This window comes from Chondrus crispus, genomic scaffold (assembly GCF_000350225.1).
Source record: "Chondrus crispus Stackhouse genomic scaffold, scaffold_72, whole genome shotgun sequence".
In the NCBI taxonomy this organism is placed as follows: domain Eukaryota; phylum Rhodophyta; class Florideophyceae; order Gigartinales; family Gigartinaceae; genus Chondrus; species Chondrus crispus.
The window spans coordinates 331,678-352,171 of NW_005178653.1; the positions used below are offsets into that span (position 1 = coordinate 331,678).

General features: G+C 50.8%; 7 protein-coding genes; 5 read left to right on the plus strand and 2 right to left on the minus strand.

Annotated features, from left to right (window-relative positions):
- Nucleotides 1–2,800: 2,800 nt before the first annotated feature.
- Nucleotides 2,801–3,040, minus strand: CHC_T00007401001 (hypothetical protein). Its single transcript, XM_005710929.1, has one exon. The coding sequence runs from the start codon at nucleotides 3,038–3,040 to the stop codon at nucleotides 2,801–2,803; it is 240 nt and encodes a 79-aa protein (XP_005710986.1).
- Nucleotides 3,041–3,056: 16 nt separating this feature from the next.
- On the plus strand, nucleotides 3,057–3,371 carry CHC_T00007402001 (hypothetical protein). The gene has a single exon (XM_005710930.1). The coding sequence runs from the start codon at nucleotides 3,057–3,059 to the stop codon at nucleotides 3,369–3,371; it is 315 nt and encodes a 104-aa protein (XP_005710987.1).
- A 109-nt stretch (nucleotides 3,372–3,480) lies between these two features.
- Nucleotides 3,481–3,948, plus strand: CHC_T00007403001 (hypothetical protein). Its single transcript, XM_005710931.1, has one exon. The coding sequence runs from the start codon at nucleotides 3,481–3,483 to the stop codon at nucleotides 3,946–3,948; it is 468 nt and encodes a 155-aa protein (XP_005710988.1).
- Nucleotides 3,949–3,957: 9 nt separating this feature from the next.
- Nucleotides 3,958–4,611, plus strand: CHC_T00007404001 (hypothetical protein). Its single transcript, XM_005710932.1, has one exon. It carries the CDS (start codon nucleotides 3,958–3,960, stop codon nucleotides 4,609–4,611), a length of 654 nt encoding a protein of 217 aa, XP_005710989.1.
- A 1,080-nt stretch (nucleotides 4,612–5,691) lies between these two features.
- CHC_T00007405001 (hypothetical protein) lies at nucleotides 5,692–5,815 on the minus strand. XM_005710933.1 is given in 2 exon segments: nucleotides 5,692–5,719; nucleotides 5,720–5,815. The coding sequence occupies 1 exon segment, from the start codon at nucleotides 5,813–5,815 to the stop codon at nucleotides 5,720–5,722; it is 96 nt and encodes a 31-aa protein (XP_005710990.1). The 3' UTR covers nucleotides 5,692–5,719.
- Nucleotides 5,816–6,258: 443 nt separating this feature from the next.
- On the plus strand, nucleotides 6,259–6,894 carry CHC_T00007406001 (hypothetical protein). Its single transcript, XM_005710934.1, has one exon. The coding sequence runs from the start codon at nucleotides 6,259–6,261 to the stop codon at nucleotides 6,892–6,894; it is 636 nt and encodes a 211-aa protein (XP_005710991.1).
- Nucleotides 6,895–6,965: 71 nt separating this feature from the next.
- CHC_T00007407001 (hypothetical protein) lies at nucleotides 6,966–7,327 on the plus strand. XM_005710935.1 is given in 2 exon segments: nucleotides 6,966–7,136; nucleotides 7,137–7,327. The coding sequence occupies 1 exon segment, from the start codon at nucleotides 6,966–6,968 to the stop codon at nucleotides 7,134–7,136; it is 171 nt and encodes a 56-aa protein (XP_005710992.1). The 3' UTR covers nucleotides 7,137–7,327.
- Nucleotides 7,328–20,494: the final 13,167 nt, after the last annotated feature.

A 20,494-nucleotide genomic window follows, 5' to 3' on the forward strand; every position in this document is an offset into this window, starting at 1 on the left:
TACGTCAGCAACTGTAAGGCAGTAGTGGTACTGTCGGACTGTAACGTCTCAGCTACAGGTAATTACGGTCATAGCATCCCTCGCAACCCCAGGCAGCAGTGACGACCGCTTCAGCGTGGCTACTCCGGCAGTGGCGAGCCCGGTTCTGCCATCATCTTCAAATTATTTCTAAAAAATTACCCCGTAATCATATGGCTCACCCCGCCGAGAAGAATTGGCATGGGGAAAGCCTCGCCTCTCTAAATCAATGAAGATGTATTCGCGTTCGCCTCTCAATGGATGCTAGAATGACGTGAGAGTTTAGTCTGTTGGGAGAGACGACGCCACACCGTCGGAAAGTCATTTTGAGGTTTTTTTCAAGTCGAAAGCTGCACAGCATTGCTAGATATACCCCACCTGCCACACCGACGCTTCTCCGTTCAGCATTTTCCCGCCTGTATTCTCCGTCACATCTTGTCCATCGCCCTCGATCTCCGTGCTTCATGTTCGCAGATTGTTGGCTAGAAAGGTCTTGTCTAGTCTACCTCCAACGTAAAAAAAAACGCAACATTGGACTATTGAGAAGAGAAGAAAACTAGGACAATCTTAATGCACCCAAGCCATACCCACAACACCTGCACTCTCTAATCTTTGCCCACAATCCCGCCACGGTCCACACAATTAAAATCTCTCTTGTCCTCACCAAAATATCCCACTTTATACGTGCATTGTTCATGTATCAAGGGGATTGCCTTTCCACAACAGCCGTCTTTACATCGCCCATTTTGCAATTGCATTTTCACAAGGTCATGTCTCAATTTTATTTCATTATTGAATTACCTCATTGCTTCTACTTATATCTTCATCTCCGGCCTTTCCGCAAGATTCATTCCATTACACATCGCCAGGCAGACACAGTCTTCTAGTTTGTCCAATGCTTTCTAGTCTCAGGGATGTAAGCAAAAACCCGATCGTTCATGAAAGAGGCCGTCTCCGTAACGTTTAAATCGCCTGCGATTAAGAATAAAGCTGTACATAGGCCGTCAGTTACCAGAGCACGGTAACAATCTCCAGATCCCATATTCTGATAGGACAGGAAGTAGTCACGAAAGAACACGAAGTATGCAGAGGGTCTCATTACTCTTGCAGTTTTATTTAGAAGATGGTGTATATGCCGAAGAAGGTGCCTTTATTCCATCAAAACGACGGTGACAGTTGCACATAACGGATCTGGGCGTTCGTTGCACAACTTGACACATGCTCCGACTTCACCTATCACAGGAGCTGTACGATGCTACTCAAGCCACGTCCTACGGCGTACAGGAGGAACCGAAGGAATTTGCTGAATCTAGTCTAGGAAAGTGATACAGGTATAGACGAGACAATATGGGCGCGGTACCAGCAACTTTTTTTTTGTGACGCAAGATGTTTCATCAGTTTCCTCTACGCAGCGTAATTGTTGCTGATTACATAGGTGTGCGTTGTAAGAGCAGTTTGTTTTATTGCGTTTTTACTATGAAAGGGGGTAGATCATGTGCCTGGGAAAGAAAGGGACTACTTTGTTGAGCTTTTTTATGATAAAGAGATGCCCATTTTCGCCATGTTTGAGCAATATCATCAATTACACTCATGTTAGAATAAGATATGTCTCGCAGGGCGACGGAGGCGATTCCATTATGCTGTTATTGAATGAGACTGGGTGATTTGAAAGAGGATTCCGTTTCTGACAGCTCAGCGCAACTCGTATTGATGAAAGGAATGAAATCCATGAATCTGATACCGAAAAGAGGCTCTTGTTGGACTCGACTACGGTTGTCTTTGTAGGAGAAAACCATGTTCATATAGTTTTGCCATGCTTAGTTTGGAAAGTATTAGAGGGGGATGAGGATCGACAGTTTGCAGAGTCCAAGTCACTTGGTGAAGGTTAAAATACACCGGCTTTAAATAGGCTTGACTTGATAGAAAAAGAAAGAAATGACCCTTTCAGAAAGACCAGGCCGGAAGAGAGAGCAAGCGCTCCCGTTCTTTTTTCGTTTTAGGCGGAACATTGGTGTTTAGAGGTTGTCACGCAAAGGTCAAAAAAATAAGAAACGAAACATGTGTCCCGAAGGGTATACGATATACTGTAAATTTACACGACCTTTTGTTGTCCGTGAAAGTTCGAGCGGAAGTAAAATTTCTGCAAATAAAATGGCCAGGAAGTTGGTAAAGGCAATTCTTCTAATTTTCTTCACAGCCGGTGTTACTGTACCAGCCAGAAGCATTAAAAATTGAATGGTCAAACCGAGGTGAGCGGAACACTGTTCTTTGGATCTATGGCCTGGCGGCCCAATCTGAAATGTCCTGAGCGACATGTACCGAAATCTGGACCATCAATGCCTTCATTCTTTGTCTGCGTGATCCCTGCTGCAAATGTAGTCTCGCCTCCCTCTTCACCTGAAACACTTCAACAAGCTTGTTCTTCACAACCTCCTTCAGCACTCTCTTGTCTCACCCTTCGAGTAGCCAATTCCGCGTACGAGAGCGTTTCAGAGACTTCATCGCCGAAAAAGCCACAGAAGCCCTCGCCATGTCCGCCTTTCTCGTACCAACATCGGGCCCACTCGTCACACGAACAACCTTTATCGTGCCGCTATCCCCAATCCGCCCACAACCGGCAGCTCGCTTTGCCATGAACGCGCAGCAAGAACCACCAACAGTTTCGACATCCCCACCTGCTTCCACCGCGACGATCGACGCGACAAAACCGGCCGCAACCGACTCAGGTTCCACTTTCAAACTGCCCGACGAATTCCCCACCCCACCCCCACTCTCCACGCTCTTACACGCAATGCCGTTCAAGCGTCCCTCCCCCATACGTCGCTTCAGTGCATCGTGGTGCATGCTCCGCCAAGTCAGAGGCCGTGTGTCGAAGGACACTGTGCTCACGGCACGCATTGGCGGCGCCATGTCTGAAAGCGACTCTCCGTCCGGCTTGCCTTTTTCTGGCCCGCCAGAACTCACCCTTCCTGTCCTGCTCAACGCCCTCAGAGTCGGCGCGCATGACCCCCGCATTGCACATCTTCACCTGCGAATCGATGCCCTGGCGTGCGGATGGGCCAAGGTCTTTGAGATGCGTCGCCATTTGGATTATTTCCGCGCGTCAGGCAAGGGCATTACTGTGTTTATGGAGACGGGAGGTCCCAAGGAATTTTTCCTTGGCATGGGTTTCGCGCTCTACGTCGCACCGGAGGGCGGTTTGGGGTTGCGTGGCTTTGCTGCGAGCGGTTCGTATGTCGGGGGCGTGCTGGAAAAGATCGGCGTGGCTCCGCAAGTGGAACGCATTGGCAAGTATAAGAGTGCAGGAGATCAGCTTGCGAGGCGTGATATGGCACCTGCCCAACGGGAAGTGATTAATTCCTTGTTGGGGAGACTCACAATACGTGGACGAAGAGTGTTTGTGAAGCGATTGGAATCTCGGAGAGCGAGCTTGCTGCTTTTGTCGATCGCAGCCCGTGGGAAATGAATGAGTACGTAGAGGCAGGTCTTATCACGGGTATCTGCTACGAGTCGGATGTCGAGGATCAGCTCAAAATCCGCTTTGGGAAGGGCCCTTTCAAGAAGGAGGAGGAGGTGGTGAAGCAGCCACTGAATTCAGTCGATGTCCGCAGGTATGTACGACGCAATACCGAGAAAATGGTAGGCATTGGTGGCGGCAAAAAGATTGCCGTCATCCGTGCTGTCGGAGCGATTACCAGCGGAAAAAACGGTTCATCGCCAGTAACCGGAAATACGCTGGGAAGTGAAAGCTTGGTGGAGCTGATCCGCAAGGTGCGGGACGACAAGCGGTATGTTGCTTGCTTGCTGCGATGCAATTCGCCCGGGGGCAGTGCACTCGCCAGCGACATTATGTGGAGCGAGCTAAAGAAGCTTGCTGCCGTGAAGCCTGTGCTAGCAAGCCAATCGGACGTGGCCGCCAGTGGGGGGTAGTACATCAGCATGGCATGCGAGATTATTGCCGAGCCGTTGACGATCACGGGAAGCGTGGGAGTAGTGACAGTCAAACCTAGCCTCGGGGAACTATACCGAAAGATTGGGTACACCAAGGAAAACATAAGCGTTGGAAGCAAGTACGCGGAGCTACTCGTAGATGATAGACCGTTTACAGAGGAGGAATCGGAGTACTACCGAGATGGGGCGATGCAGGCGTACAAAAAGTTTGTGAACAAGGCGGCGCAGAGCCGGGGCAAAACGTACGAGGAGATGCACGCCGTGGCACAAGGGCGAGTGTGGACGGGCTTGCAGGCGAAGCAACAAGGTCTTGTAGACTACCTCGGGGGCATTGGAAGGGGCGTGGAAATCCTGAAGGAGAAGGCAAAACTAGGGGCGGACGAGTACGTTCGGCTCGATGTGGTGCGCAACCCCGTATCTCTCGCAGCTCGACTTGGACTGAAGCCAGCTTCCACTCAGGCAAGACATGAGGCAAGTGTGATGGCATCGCTGCGCCAACCGCTGGCACTGGCAGAGGTTGACGCGTCGTTGGGCGGGTTGTCGCCGCTGACGCGGTTTGTTGTAGATGCGACGCTAGCACCGTTGTCGCAAAATTTTGGTTTTTGGACAAATCGTATGCCCGCGCTTGAGGGCGTGTCTTAACAGGCTGGTTTTTGCTTTGCCTTGCCCGGTTTTGCCAGGAATACTTTTAAATTCTTAACAAATACCGTATGCTTCTTAAGCCGTTGCTTTTCTTAAACACATAAATTAAAACGTAGGAGCCACTCATAGCACGCCAAGTCACTTCTTTGGGCAAGGCAAAGCAAACCGCAGCAAAACGGGGCATGTTAAGACACACCCTCAGGGTGTGTCTTAACATGCCCCGTTTTGAGACCATCTTACGGACGCTGCTGCGAGATGCCTAGCGACATACAGGTACACGAAAGAGAGTACGTCTTCTTATTGAGGGCCTCCTTTAAGACAGCATGGACAGCCATGTTTGGATGTATATGTTTGCGATTTTCAAAATATTACATGTCCAATAATTTAATGTATTGTGTCAGCGCGCCGTGATCCGTAAATTGGCTCAAGGGGTGCATCATACCGGGCTATCGATAGGGAAGAGGGTAGAAAGGATGTCTTTTTGGGTCTTGGTTTGGTTCTGTCGGGAGACGAATCGCATCTCCTTCGATTGCCAGCCTCCCGCCTTTTTTCAAGTGTACAGGGGGGTCGCGATAGAGTGCCATCTTTGTTAGTGCCAGCTCCGATACCCTTTTGCGGGTGGCGCGAATTTTGAGCCAAAAACTAAGGGTCTCCAGAGAGGCAGTTGGATGGACGTACTGCTCGAGAGCCGCTGCCGCCGCGGAAAGATATTATGCAGTTGCTTACTAGAATAGAGACTATGGCGGAAAAAGGCAGGGTCGATGATGCAATTGGACATCTGCAAAAGTGTAGGCTGGCATTTATTGCTGCAAAAATGGAGGAAGTCAATGCGACGGCTCGGAAGCTACTAATGACATAAATGCTTGATTAGACTTGAGTCTGTAGTGAAGATGCAAAGTATGAGTGATGGCATCTTGCGAACGGTCTTTCTGAGCAGTGATGCAAGGAAGTGGCTGCAAAAAAGCCGCAAATCTCATTATCTTACAGTGCCTGGTTCGATATAGTGCCGTTTTCGGCCCACTGACAGAGGGAGGCCACTATATCGCGATCCCCGTGTACTGGCATTCAGAGACGTCAATAAAATGATTAAATTGAATTTTAATGTATGCTAAATTGGATCAAGATTGAATTCAATCGCACTTATGCGGTAGGCGACAGCCAATGGTGTGCTCTCGTATGGCACGTTGGTAGTGACAGATTCCATTATTTTAACTTTGTGTGCGCCATCATACTGTTAAGAAAAGTATTTAATGGACCAATCAGGTGCACGCTGACGTCCATACATGTCCAAACATGCCCGTCCATGCTGTCTTAAAGGAGGGCCTGAGCAAGGCGAATTCAGATAGCAGATACGTACAGGGTACTGTACACTGTAATATGGGAACCCGCCTTGCCCTTCCTCTTCACTGCACTCCCTCTCATCCCTCTTATCCTGATCTGACGGCCCTTTGAGGCATCCCCCTGTAAACTGGACTTTGCCCCCCCTTGACCCGCCAAAACCTTCACTCTACTTTTTACAGCTGCTGAGACACGGGGGCCACGCCAACGTTAGGTCATGCCTCATCACTCACCATGTGACGTGCTTCACCTGAGACGGGCGACTCCCTGCCACCTGCCACGCCCAGGCGTCGCGTCGCCCCGCACGCCATGTCCACCCCACCGGGCACGGCTTCGGACCCCATCTTCACCGACGCCCCGCCGCTCAGCGCTGGCGTCGCCTTCGTCATCGGCGTGGCCGGCGCCGCCCTAGTGCTTGCGCAAACCGTGCTGCGCGCGTGGCGCCGCGTGTCGCTCTCGCAAACCCGCGGCCTGCTTCTCGCGCGCGTGCACCTGCTAGTGCTCGTGCTCGCCGCCGTCGCCGCCGCCTCGCTGCTCGGCTCGCAGCGCTTCTTCGCGGATGACTCGCGCCCGCTCGGCTGCCTGCTCCCGCTCCTCGGCGTCCTCGCCCCCTTCGTCTTTCTCGCCCGCCGCCCCGACGCGACCACTTCCTCCGTCACCCGCCCGACCCGCACCAGGCTTCTCGACTGGCTCATCCAGTCCCCAGTCAATCTCCTGCTGCTGCTCCCGGGCCTCGCCTTGTCGGGGCTGTGCGTGTGGGGCATGGTCGTCGCCGAAGCCTGGGATGTGCTTGCGCTCGCCTTCTCAGCCTCGGTCGCGGTTCTCACTCGCGCCGACCCCGTTGTGTATCGCGCGTGGGATGGAGTTGGCGCCCGGTGGCAGTGGGGTCGTGTCCTGCCCAGTCCGGTGCGAAACGCCGCTTGGCGCTTCGTCATAGGCTGTTGAAGCGTCACTTAGTAACCCTAGCATCTCAGAAGTGTCGAAGTATCTAGTGTCTAGGTGACAAATGACCTCATATGAGGTCACTTTTCAACTTATTTTTCTCGACTTGTGCTAGCTCAACAAGATGGAAAAAAGATACTCTCGACACGGCAGTTGACTTCTGCGTTGTGGAAGGGTGGAGTTTGGTGAGATCTGCACGTCTTCTCCAGCCATTTTTAAAATGCCCAAAAAGGAGCCTTTTTTGACCAACCTCAAAACGTTTTATGTTGATAACTTCGAAACCAAAACGCCTGTTTAAAAAGTCAACTCATCATTGATACTTCATTAGATTCTTAGTCTCTCTGTGCATTGACAACCGCCATCCCAATGTTTTGTAAGATGTTATTGCCGAGCGCGTATACGTTAAAGAAATGGTGTCCAAACTGAATGTTTTAAAGTTTCGATTTAATTTATATATTTTTGCAAAAAAAAACCTGGCCTCATATGAGGCCACGACTGACCTCATATGAGGTCAAATTGCTTGTCGTCTAGACACTAGAGCATCTTTGTGAGACATGAATTGCAGTTCTACAAATTGGTGCGGTGGGCCAAATTTTACGTCTGATCATACGTGCGCAGTGTGCTGATCTCAGTTGATCCTTGACGCACCTTGACGCACGTAGATTATCAGCAACTGTGCCTTTGGAGCACAATTCGAGCCTGCATATGTCAGGCTTCCCTCCCGTAGAATATAAATAGGCAATAGGCAAAGGTCCTAACATAAATAGACCTTAAGTGCGAAACACATTGGCAAATTCCATAACCTTTCTATAGGTTATGGGCACAGAAACGTAACCACTGCGTCAATTATCTACCTGTGTTCGCCTTCAATCTCATCGTCAGTGGCAAGCCCAAGTCAAACAAGGGCCGAAGAACACTCCGTCGATCGACCCAACACAGCGTTGTAGAGGAAAAGTTCCGTCCGTGAGACTTAGTGAATGTTAACCAAGCATCATTACAAGAACTGTTTCATTCAAATACAGTACCATTAACAGTGTCAACCAAGCAATTACAAATTCAGTGTCAATTAAGAACTGTACCATCAATCAAGATCGAAAACTCGAGGACGGACACGATCGATACAAGTCGCTATCGGATTCCAGCCTTGACTACTGATAATCATTTTATGTGGTCCCACAAGATGGAGTTCGTGCTCCGTGGTAAGGGACTCTGGGAAATTGTTACAGGAGAAGAAGCAGTTCCCACGGATGCTACTGAGAAAGTCAAGTATGAAAGACGTCGAGATCTTACTTTAACGAACATCATTCTAACAATTGACGATTCTTGCAACGCTGCCGTCATCACACTTCGTTATCCCAAACAAATGTGGGATAAGTTGAAAGAGATGTATGAGGCGGTATCAGAAGCTCGCATAGACGCCTATCTTAGTCAGTATCAGAAGCTAAAAATGGGTGCTAACGAGAAAGTTATGGAGTACGTCAACCGGCTTTCTGTACTCGAGAACAAGCTTGCCGCCGTAGGCCACGTCCTTTCTACTACGGAAAAGAGAAGGGCGCTGCTTCGAGGCTTAAGAGACGAGTTTGCTATTACGGCGGGAGTCCTTAGAGCTACACGAAAGTATTTCAATGCATCTGTAGCAGAACTTGTCACCCAAGAAGCTGAACTAGACTCCAACGTTGGAGAAAACGAAGATTCATCTGCGCTTACAGTACGTGAAGACGACCCCTGCAGATTCTGCAAACGAAAGGGGCATGCATCTCTACAGTGTTTTTTCAACCCAGATGGACAAAATTATCGACCGCAACTCGCGAAGAAGCGACGTGATCGCATGCGAGGAAACAGGAACGGTGGAAATCACAGAAGCCAGAAAGGAAGACAAGGACATCGTCACCCGTCCAACAACCACTCTGCGTACTTGGATGTGTCCTTTGTAGCTAAGTGCAGCATAGGGAAGAAAAGCACCCAAGGCAGCCGCTCTGAGAAGCGGTTCATTGATTCTGGGGCTTCTACCCACATGTGCAACGATCGTCACTTATTCAAATCTATGAGCAGAAATTCAAAGGAGCGTTCAGTCGAAGTAGGTGATGGAGAGTTTACGGACGTGAAGGGAGAGGGTACAGTACACTGCAGGACCATCGTAGATGGAGAGACGAAGCCCGTTGCTCTGACAAACGTACTGTACGTACCATCCCTCATGTATAACCTCATCTCTGTAAGCCGCATGCGAAAGGCTGGATTTCGTGCTACCTTTGACACGGATAATCAAGGAGAAGGTTTTTGCGTGATCAGCGATCTCAAGAAGGGGAAGTCGTATCTAAAGGGGATTGAGGGCAATGACAGCGGACTATATCAGGCAATATTAAAGCCTCAGGCTCTACAAGAGGGAAAAGCGCTTGTGACCTCTGCCAACAAGCAATTAATTTGGCATGAGCGTCTCGGCCACGTAAGTGAAACAAGTATCAGGAAGTCCTTGCCAATTGTCGACGGTGTAAGTCTTGAGGTGGTTTCAAGTATTCCAGACTGTGAGCCCTGTAGACTTGGAAAGTCTGTCCGCGACTCACGTCCACCAGCGTCCGAAGAATCTCGGAAAGCAACTAAGCCCCTTGAGCTTGTCCATACTGACCTAGTCGGCCCTATAAGGCATGAATCTCTCAGTGGGAGTCGCTGCTTCATTCCCGTTTACGACGACTCAAGTGGAATTTCTCTCATTAGGTTGCTCAAATCTAAGAAAGAGGCGGGTAATGCCCTCAAGGAAATGATCACAGAGCTAGAGACTATACACAACTGTAAGGTCCAGAAGTTACTTGTCAAGAGGGTTCGTTCCGACAACGGTAAGGAGTTCTTATCCAAAGACGTACAGCAATGGCTCGGACAAAAGGGAATTCAGCATGAGCTTACAGCGCCCTACTCGCCGGAATCTAATGGCAAAGCCGAGCGACTGAATAGGACACTACTGGACATGACGAGGACAATGCTAATGGGAGCTCGTCACATTCCTGGCTATAGGCGCCTGTGGGCTGAAGCAGTAAATACTGCAAACTATCTTCGGAACCGTCTCTTTACATCTGCCAGTAACGACCCAAACAAGACTCCATTCGAAACAATTTTCGGGAAGAAGCCCAATCTGTCCCATGTCCGTAAATTTGGAGCAAAGGCATACGTACACATACCAAAACGTAAACGCCGAAGCAAACTGGACGAGAGGGCTGAGATCGGATATTGCGTGGGATTCGCAGCTGGAAATGTCTGCCGCGTGTACTTGCCGCACGCAAGGAAGGTAATTGTCTCACGCGACGTACAGTTCGAGGAACATCTGGCTCAACAAGCGAATCTAGAGGTCGATGATACCCCAGTGTTCGAAAACTTGGGGCGAGGTGCCGAAGTTAATATAGAACTCGGACCAAGAAAGGACCATTCAGAAGCACCCAACAGTCACAGCGACAACGTTGACGTCGACACGAACGAAATGCTGACTTACGTTCCAAACGTGAGACGATCATCCCGCACATCGCATCCACCCGCAAGGTACGAGCCAGGAAACGCGACTGTTTCCATCGCTCTACTCCACCGAATGGGAGAGGCCGATGGTAAAGTGCCACTGACTTACAGTGAAGCTATGACAAGTAAAGAATGCGACAAGTGGAAAACCGCCATGGATGAGGAGATCAAACAGCTCAACAAAGACACTTGGGAGTTGGTCCGGTTACCAGCAGAATCGAAACCCGTCAAATCTAAATGGGTTTACACAAATAAGACCGATGCGAGTAACGCAGTCACCCGTCAACGAGCTCGCTTAGTAGCTAAGGGTTTCTCTCAAAGGGAAGGCTTTGACTACAACGAAGTCTTCGCTCCCGTGGCAAAGTACAGTACTGTTCGTTTGATACTGGCCCTTGCCGCCCAAGAGGATCTGGAGATACTGCAGCTTGATGTCAAAGCCGCGTTTCTAAACGGTAAGCTCAAGGAAGACATCTATATGGAACAACCTGAAGGGAACGTTGACATGAAGCACCCTGATTTTGTGTACCACCTACTGCGAGCAATATATGGTTTAAAACAGGCTTCGCGTGCCTGGCACAAAGTCTGTGATGAATTTCTCAGGTCCATGGGATGTAAGAAGTCAAATGCTGATACAAGTCTGTACATACTCGCAACGGAGAATGGAACGGTCTATATAGTAGTATATGTGGATGACATGCTACTCATTGGAAGCTCTCTGGATGCGTTACAGAAGTTGGCCGACGTGATTGGGAAACAGTTTGAACTTCGCATCGAGAAGTCTGTCACCAAGTTTCTCGGAATCATCGTCGAGCGCAATAGAGCGGCAGGCACAATCAAAATACATAGTGCCCCAATGATTACACACATGATCTCTACCTTTGGACTGGATCAAGGCCGTACTGTATCCACTCCGCTTCCACCTGGAGTAGTTCTACCAGGATTGAAGGAATCCAACGAGAACGTTAGTACAAGAATGGAAAAGACACCGTACAGGCAGTTGGTGGGGTCACTGCTACACCCCGCCAACACGACTCGCCCCGACATCGCTTACAGTACCAGCCTCCTCTCACGCTTTCTGGAGAATCCAGCTCCTGAGCACTGGAATGCCGCCAAGTACGTACTTCGATACTTGAAGAAAACCAAGTCGTTAGGAATCGTCTACAGTAAGAACGAAAAAGCAGGACTACGCGGTTTTACCGACTCCGACTTTGCCGGGGATAGGATTACGCGCAAATCAGTGAGTGGGTTTGTTTTCAAGTTAGGCGGGGGAGCAGTCAGCTGGAGGAGCAAGAAACAAGATACAACCGCTCAATCAACCTTGGAAGCAGAGTACATCGCGATGTCATTTGCAGTCCGCGAGGCGATCTGGCTCCGTAGGATGCTATCGAAAGCCTGGGGACACTCATCATTCGCATCTACAGTATTGTTCGGAGACAATCAAGGCGCAATGGACTTGGCATACAACGATGTTATCAACGAACGCTCTAAACACATAGACGTCAAGTATCATTTCTCAAAGGAGAAAGTCAACGATGGTACAGTAGTGTTCAATTACATTCCTACTTCGGAGATGACGGCAGATATTATGACAAAGAGCCTCACGGCCGACAAACACAAGTATTTGGTCAAGAAACTCGGGATGCAACAACAAGGCAGTGACTTGGGGCGACTCCGCTGATATTCAAGGCTGAGGGGGAGTGTTGAAGCGTCACTTAGGAACCCTAGCATCTCAGAAGTGTCGAAGTATCTAGAGCATCTTTGTGAGACATGAATTGCAGTTCTACAAATTGGTGCGGTGGGCCAAATTTTACGTCTGATCATACGTGCGCAGTGTGCTGATCTCAGTTGATCCTTGACGCACCTTGACGCATGTAGATTATCAGCAACTGTGCCTTTGGAGCACAATTCGAGCCTGCATATGTCAGGCTTCCCTCCCGTAGAATATAAATAGGCAATAGGCAAAGGTCCTAACATAAATAGACCTTAAGTGCGAAACACATTGGCAAATTCCATAACCTTTCTATATAGGCCGCGTTGAGGAGCCTGGCGGCGTCGTCGGCGTTGAAGTCGATGCTATGGAGGTACCTGCTGCCGACACCGTCTTGCTTCAGGGAGCCCTATTCGGAGAAAGCGTCCACCTGTCCGACCGCGCTCTGGCAAAGTCGATGGCGACCCGCGGTGTGCTGGTCACTCTCCCGCTTTTCTACGAGTACGTGGATCAAGTATGGATTCATATCATGCCCGACACATCACGAGGTGGCGTCAAGGAAGGGGAGAAGATTGACGACACGGCAGCGAGCTGTTTCCTTCTCATCGCTTCTCTTCTCCGGGAAGCGCTTGACGATAACGCCCGCCTTGGCGCCGATGTTTGGTTGTTGCTGGCCATTTTTCGACATCGCATCAATGAGATTGCGGTTAACTATGTAAGTGCATCTAATCTGCGTCGTGCCCCGCTGCACTCTCGGATTGCCATGTCAGTGAGGGAGTTGTGGTCTGCTTTCGCCGGTCGTTCCCGTGAGTTTCAGTCGCTGCCTGACAATTCTACTGCAGAACAGGATATGATGGGGCCCTATTCCCATGTCCGAACAGACGCGCGTTCAGGTGCGCTGAAATTAAGCGCAAATTTACTTCGGTCTGACGGAGTGCGCATTGGCTAGAAACAAAAATCTGGAAAAATTTCAATGCGCACAGGGCCAAATTTGATTATTTTATCATACCGGATGGACGTCGAAAATTGCCGACATGCATCCGACGGCAGCCGTTGGCCGGATGGACGTCATCCTCGCTGTCATGTCGCGTCATTGATCCCGTTGGTCGCTGTCACGATATCATTCGCGGTTCCCCTATTCAGGCCCCTGAATCCCGACGCGCATCTACTGGCTGGCGCTCCTCGTAACGCGCGTCTATTGGTTCACTACTGATCTCACTTACTCTGTCCGTTCCACTCCTTCCCCCGCCCTGAATGACCACATACTGTATGAGACAATTTCATCCGCGCGCTCTCTGGAACCACACCGCTCCCCTTCCGTACTCCTGTTGCCCCTCCTCCAACGCGCCCGCCCTCTTACGACTATCCCTATGTTTAGTTCTAGCGTCAGTTCCCGCGGGACGATACGTTTTGGGCACATGTCAAGATCGATACGTAATGACAAAAAACGTATCGTCCAGTCCTGATTCGACGTATGTGCGATTTTGGTACTGCCTACGGTATATGGCCCAAAACGTATCGTGCCGGGCGGTTTTAACGGCGACAGTTTTCTGGTGGGACGATACGTTTTAGGCCGATTTACACGGCGGCACCACCATACGCGCTGTGTTTGCAACATTGCTGTTGGCAATTTCTGACTAAAAGTTTACCGACAGCGGCGCACAGCCAATAAAATGTCAGTGCGCAAAATCTAGTTTTAGCCGTGTGCGATTAGAGGCGCATGACCAATATTATTAACTTCATATTTTGTCACGTACCATGTCCCTCGTCTGCGAAGATTGTCAGATGCTCAAAACGTATCGTGCTGGGGGGGCAATTACAGCAGGCAGATTTAGTGGCAGGGCCTTATACTGCACTAATAGTGTCCCAATGCGCATGTACGAATTACACAATAAGGCGACGTAATTTATGTCCTGAACATCAAAGCTTTCTAAGTTATTTACTGCGCGAAATTGAAAAGCGCTGTATGCAGGTTTCGATGATCGTTGCCTCAACGACGCATTTTGGACGGGTGTGTCAGCGATGCGTTGGGGAGGGATGCGCGCACGATGCGTTCTGGAGAGGTGCGTCTATGATGCGAGCTGAGGGGGTGCGAGAATGATGCGTTGGAAGGGGTGCCAGAATGCTACGTTGGAGAGGGGTGCGCTCGTGATGTGTTCTATAGGGGTGCGCTCATCATTCGTTTTAGAGGGATGCCAGAATGATACGTTCGAGAGGGGTGCGCCCACGACGCGTTCTAAGGGGGTGCGAGATTGATGCGTTCGGGAGGGGTGCGCCCATGATGCGGTCTGGAGAGGCGCGAGAACAATGCATTTTGGAAGGGTGCGAGAATGATACGTTCGGGATGGGTGCGCCCACGATGCGTTCTGAAGGGGTGCGAGAATGATACGTTCGAGAGGGGTGCGCCCATGATGCGTTCTGCAGGGGCGCGAGAACGATGCGTTTTGGAAGGCTGGGAGAATGATACTTTGGAGAGGGCTACTCGCAAGACGCGTCCTGCAAGGGGCCTGAACGGTGCGTTGGCATGTTTTTTTTCTGTTTCAGCTACTTCTGTAGTAGATGGCCGTTACGAAAGCACAAGTGTAAATTTTGTGGGGTTGTTTGTGTAGTGGAGAAACAGCAAAACGGCACAATTGGTGAGCATAGCAGTTGGATATGGCGCGACGTAGAAGATGTATAAATGAATGATTCAACAAAAACGGCGGGTAGTGATCGCACGGGCACATGGAAATGTGAGGATCGCTGTGACATGTGAATGGTTCCGTTTTCGAGAAGATTGAAGCTTTCTATCGTTGAGAGTTTATTGAAAATGTGGTCCTAATACTGCAGTATGTGGATATCGAAAACTACTGGCAGTCCAGTTGGAGAAGACCTTGATGTATGGCCCAAGCCAGTGGGAGCCATATTGTCAAAGGCATATCGTCGTTATTCTCGTCAGCGGACTCTATGGATGCATCCGAGAAGATGACGGCTAAGTCCTTCTCAGTGACCCGGGCCGGGCGGTCACGGAGAACGGAGTTGAAGCGGCAAAGGATTTCGGAAGGGAACAGGTTTTCAGCGATCTGTTGCTGGAAAGACTTCATTCGCCAAAGGTTCCAGGCGAGTGATATCATAGGACGTAGATCGCAACGACCGTATTGGCCGAATGTGGGGTGAAGTGGTTGGCCAAGGCAGTGCGAGAGGCGGCAATCATAGCACTTGAGAGGGACTTTTCTTGGGACGGGGCAAGACGGGACGAAATGGGTCGTAGAGAAACAGGCATAGCACCTTCTTTCCATGAATGGACAGTCATTCTGAGGATGTTCCGTACCGGAACGGCGGGGAGAAGCGTGGCATAAGAGACACGTCGTCTTGGTTAGGAAGAGGAATTGAGTTACTAAACGAACCGTGGATTCGGTGTCAATTGCCTGGAAGTGACTAAATGGCAACGATAGGGGAGGTGACGGGGAAGGGAAAGGGTTTGTGAGAACATTAGGTTGGGTGTGGCGCGCCATACTGGGAGAAGTTTGTAAGCTCTTGAATGAATTTCTTCCCGATGGTGGAAGTGATGCGGGCCGTTTGCCCGAAAGGACTTGCTTCAAAGATGGTGACGCCGTCGGAAGTGACCGTGGACGGACTGGAAATGGTGCTTGCTGCATTGAAGGTGATGCTGAAGGCAGCAAGCGTTCACTTGATTGTTGTGGGGAGAAGCTAAGGACTCTTCGAACTGGAGGGGCTGGAGGGGGGTTGGTTGGAGCGGATTGCTCAAGCAAGAGAAGCATTTCATCGAAGTTGTGCTGCGTGGATGTGGTGGCTCCGATTTGGTTTTGCCGTTGAGGCTCGAGATGGTTTTGATTTTGATCTTGATGTGGAGGTGGCAACTGCGATTGCGATGGTGTGGTGGGAAGCGAATGTTGCTGAGACTGGGATTGCGAATTTGCATCCCAAGGTCTAGAGGTATCCGGTGTGTGAAATTGTGAACTCTGAGGGGTGTGCGGTGCATTAGTTGGCTAGGAGGGGAACATAGATCTGCAAACATCGCACCAGACTGCGTGCTTGTCGAAGCGACAGACACCAGAGACTTGGCCATCCATGGCTGTGTAAAGTGCATCTTTGCGGCAATCCGTGATGTTGAGGACCCAATTCATCATCTCGTTTCGGTTCGTTACTGCGAGATCATTTTCGTCAATGTTGCCCTTTTTGAGAAGGGAGGTTTCGAAGCTCTTATTGTACTGGGTTGAGTTTAGGACGAAGACGAATGCGTGGTGTCCGTCGCGTCCAGACCGGCCACTCTCCTGTGCAAAGTCGACGAGGCTTCTTGCGGCGCCAAGATGAACGGTTGCTCGAACATCTGGAACATCTATTCCGGTACCGAAGGCGGAAGTACAAACCATAATACGGAACAGAGTTGAAGGTACGAGGTCCTTGGTTGTTATGATGTCGTAGAGCTCTTCGTTTGCTGTCCAGTCGTTGTGGGCCTTTTCGCGAGCTTCTTTAGTGAGGCCGGCATGATATATGAGCGGCTCGATTGCGATGCGTTGATTGGAGTGGGCAACACTTCCTTGTGCATATGCGGCCGTCAGGGCTTTTGTGGAGAGAAGTTGTTTCTTGGCGGGTCAGGGCGAAAGCGATGATTCTATATATTTTGGGCAACGGCTTTGGGGCGTTGGTGCAATCGAGGAAGTGCTGATGCAGAAAGCTTACTGCATTCATCTTCATGACTTCTTTTGCGGTGGCAAAGGAGCCTTCAGGAGTGCGAGTGTTTAGGCCCGGGTCAGAGTCGTCACTGAAGGTATGAACAAAAAACTGGAGAATCCTTCTTTGAGAAGGCATTGAGAAAAGGAAGGCTGTGTTAATGCCGTGGCGCTCTAGAATGATTCTTCTCTCGCAGGGTGGGACGGTAGCACTGAGGAGTACACGAGGGACTGACTTTGGGATGATAGAAAGGGATCGACGCAAAAACTTCAATTCAGGGCGGAAATGATGCCACATGGCTGTGAGATGAGCCTCGTCAATGACTACTCGAGCGAGCCTGTTAGTATCCATAAGTCGAACAACCAGCTCTTTGAAAGACGGCCGCGACAACTGTTCGGCCGTGAAGATGTAGAGGTCGGCAAATTCCAGTGATCCTTGTCCATTCGCGCAATGTGATGCGAGTAGGGCGAAGTTTGTCGCGCGCCTCATGTACTCCGATACAAGGGCCTTGAGGGGAACGACTACGATAGTGGACTTGATATTCTTTTCCATGAAAGCTGGTAGAAGGACTGCCATAGACTTGCCTGATGCGGTGGGCATCAGTACGAGGGTGTTGTTCTGCGACGCGGACACAGTGGCTGTGACAGCAAACTGCGTTTGAGACATGAATTCCGCAGATTTAGAACGTGTGGCCTTTTTGAGAGCGGACAGTAGAGGCCTGACGAGGGGAGGGAGGATATGGTTCGGGGGGTTATCGAGGCGAATACTGTGATTGGAGTGGGACCCTACAGCGAAAGTGTTGGGGAATTTGAGAGCAGAGGGGTTTGGCTGCAGTTGTTGCAGTTCGTTTGCTGTGCTTCCGTTGAGAGCATGAAGGAGGGGTTTCGGTTGATGAACCTGGAAGACAGGCTGCGGCTCATGTTGGGATAGCGAGGTCACTCGAGACTGGAGTTGCTGTGAATGTTGGAGGGGGAGCGGTTGTGAAGAAGCGCGGTCACTATAAAATGACGGCAGCTTCAGATGGCGGTGCCATTCATGGAAGAATTGGCGGTGCTTTGTTAGCGTGGCGGCGGGACAGTCGGGCATTAGCGAGGTAGTTCGTCCGTAGTGTTTGTGGGCGATAGAGGAGGTATGCGCAGCTTGTTGGTGTCCGGCTGTGGTGTGTTCTGCCAATATGTCATTCATGCTGCTGTGGAGCTTATTCTGACATATAAGCGGAACCATTTCACTGGTGAACTGCCTGTAATCCTTGAAGGAGATGTGAATGCTCCTGGATTGCAGGGCAGTCCTGATGACCTTTGTGACACGTGCCGGTGAGAAACGTTGGCCGTTGTTGGCGAATAAGAATGTCCAATGGGTTCTCATGGCTTCATCACCATGGAGAGCTCTGACCATTTCGCATTCCAAGGGGCGAATGACCGACAAGTATGAGATCATTCGGAACGAAGTTTGCTTGTCGGGAAATCGGTACACCGCGCGGTTGTAACCGAGCGCGGCCCTTGACTTGCAGTAGCCAGGGTTGAACAAAATTTCGGAGTGGTGGCCGATGAAGATGTTCCGGATGTTGTTCTCCCCATTTTGTAGCCTATAAGTGCATATCTCGGTTGCTCGACCGGGAGATCCGGACGAAAATGCATCATAGCAAGTAGGGAGTCTTGGATGATTTGGCAATGAGCGAGAAACTGCAAGACTCCTGTTTTCGTCATTCGAACACCAGCGACTTGAATTTCTCGGTCTTGGCCAGAGGAAGCAGTAGAGGTAGGGGATGGGCCAAGACCGGATGCCTCATCTTGTGTAGGAACCCTGCGCGGAAAGGAACATGTGGGGTGGACGCAAGGTGTGCGATGGAGGTAATCGGACGATGGATTCATTAGAGCATGTAGGAGATGGGCAACGTTGGCCTGCACCCAGGAAGCGTGGTGAGTGAGGGAGGAGAGAAAGGAAAAGCCAGGAGCGCGGTTCGTGGGGTCGTCACGCAGAGATAAAACGAGTCGTTGGAAATCAGGAGGAAGCTCGGCCCCCAGAAGACAGTGTTCGTAGAAGAACTTGTCGAAAGTCTTGTGTTGGTTTGTGATGATCGTCCCCAAAAGAGGCATGGAGAGGTGGTGAGATTTGATGATTCCACAAGGGTGTTGCTTGTGAATGGCACAGACGGCGAAAGAGATTGGACCTTCCTCATGTTTTATGATTCGCATGATGACATCCAAAGTTTTTCGTATGAATGTAGCGGCAGTGTTGGCATCTTGATCGACGGTTGCGATGATGGCAGCAGCTGGATCTTGGTGGTTCTCGTTGAGATGGGCGGCCGGAAGGGGCGTTTCTGCTACTCGGCGTAGTTCTTGAATCGCTGTCACGGAAACAGCGTATTGGAGGGCGGCAAGAATGTGACTCATGTCACCGGCTTCGGCGAGTCTGAGGGTCGGGGAAGTCTCGGCGAAGAGTGGGGCGGAACTTGCAACGACGGTAGCGGCGACAACAAAATTACGAACGGCCAAGTTGGTGAGGAGGTCGACATGCCTGAGCCGGACGAGGAGCAAGCTTTTCATGGCATCGTGAAGGCGACTGTGTAAGGCGTGGGAGAGAGTTTCACCTGGGGTCTCGTGGAGAGATGTGCGATTGAGCTCATGAAAGAAGGCGTCGATCACGACGGAAGTCTGTTCATTACGGGAAAAGTCGGCGTCCCGTGTCTGATGAGTGAAGAAGAGGAGGCGGGCAACATGACTAGCATATCTTCGTTCTGCGACGGATTGAACCCGTCGGAAGGGCGTAGTGCCGTGGAGGTTTATCGCTTGACGAAATCCATGCGTGACGTCCCTGACGACCTTGGCGATACTTTGAAAGTATAGATGGACGCAGGTTGCAACCGTGGATAAAGTTGCTTGAACGTCCTCCGTCGTGACGGCACCCGTGAGTTGAGCTGCCTTCTCACGGCGTAAAGGCAGAGCGTCGAGGGCTTCATCAAAGTCGGTGATCGACAGGAATGTGTTGCGGAGGGCGATGCCGGAGTCTGCGTCATTTTCCTCCAATTCGGTATGAGATCGTCGACCCGGGGCCAGGTCCGAACTGGAACACGTTAGACGGGCCAGTACGTCGGCGGCACATTTGTGGAGCTCATAAGACGGGGAGTTGGGGTCTGGAGTGATGAGGTCTAGAGTTGAGTCGGTTGTTGTGTCCATGCGGAGGGGTGACGACACCGGGGCGGATTGGATGGGATCTTCTTCTTCTGAGTCAGGAATGCCGACGGGGACTTGGGAGACGGTGACCATTTCCCCGATTGGCTCTTCGGCCGTAACGGGAAAGTATTTGGTCTTGGCACCACTAAACAGAGACTGGGCGCGAACAGCACCGCGGCCAATGATTTGATCAACCTCGGTCGGCGAGGGGTTTCCGGGTGCATCAGGCGGGTGGACGGAGTTCATATGTTGTCGAAGCCGTTTCGGGGTGCCCTTGGAGAGCTTGCAAAGAGGACAGAAGTAGACTAATTTGCAAGTGAATCCTTGAAGCGGGGGAGGCTCTTGATCGGAAGAGTGATTGCCGGATCGGGGAGGAATTGGGGAGCCTGCAGGTAGTCGGAAAGGAGCGGAGAATCGGAAATAGAGGTACGGTGGAAGGAGAGGGCTTCTTCTGCGAGTCTAGAGCGCTGTGCGGCCTGGGGAGTAGGGATGTTGTGAACGTGGCGCAAGTGGTCGCTGAAGGCCCTTGCGCTGGGGGACCCGCTCTTGC

What these genes read in the sequence shown, in the direction of transcription:
- CHC_T00007401001 (XM_005710929.1), bottom strand. Translation starts at nt 3,040, where the DNA reads ATGTGCAATGCGGGGGTCATGCGCGCCGACTCTGAGGGCGTTGAGCAG.
- CHC_T00007402001 (XM_005710930.1), top strand. Translation starts at nt 3,057, where the DNA reads ATGCCCTGGCGTGCGGATGGGCCAAGGTCTTTGAGATGCGTCGCCATT.
- CHC_T00007403001 (XM_005710931.1), top strand. Translation starts at nt 3,481, where the DNA reads ATGAATGAGTACGTAGAGGCAGGTCTTATCACGGGTATCTGCTACGAG.
- CHC_T00007404001 (XM_005710932.1), top strand. Translation starts at nt 3,958, where the DNA reads ATGGCATGCGAGATTATTGCCGAGCCGTTGACGATCACGGGAAGCGTG.
- CHC_T00007405001 (XM_005710933.1), bottom strand. Translation starts at nt 5,815, where the DNA reads ATGGAATCTGTCACTACCAACGTGCCATACGAGAGCACACCATTGGCT.
- CHC_T00007406001 (XM_005710934.1), top strand. Translation starts at nt 6,259, where the DNA reads ATGTCCACCCCACCGGGCACGGCTTCGGACCCCATCTTCACCGACGCC.
- CHC_T00007407001 (XM_005710935.1), top strand. Translation starts at nt 6,966, where the DNA reads ATGAGGTCACTTTTCAACTTATTTTTCTCGACTTGTGCTAGCTCAACA.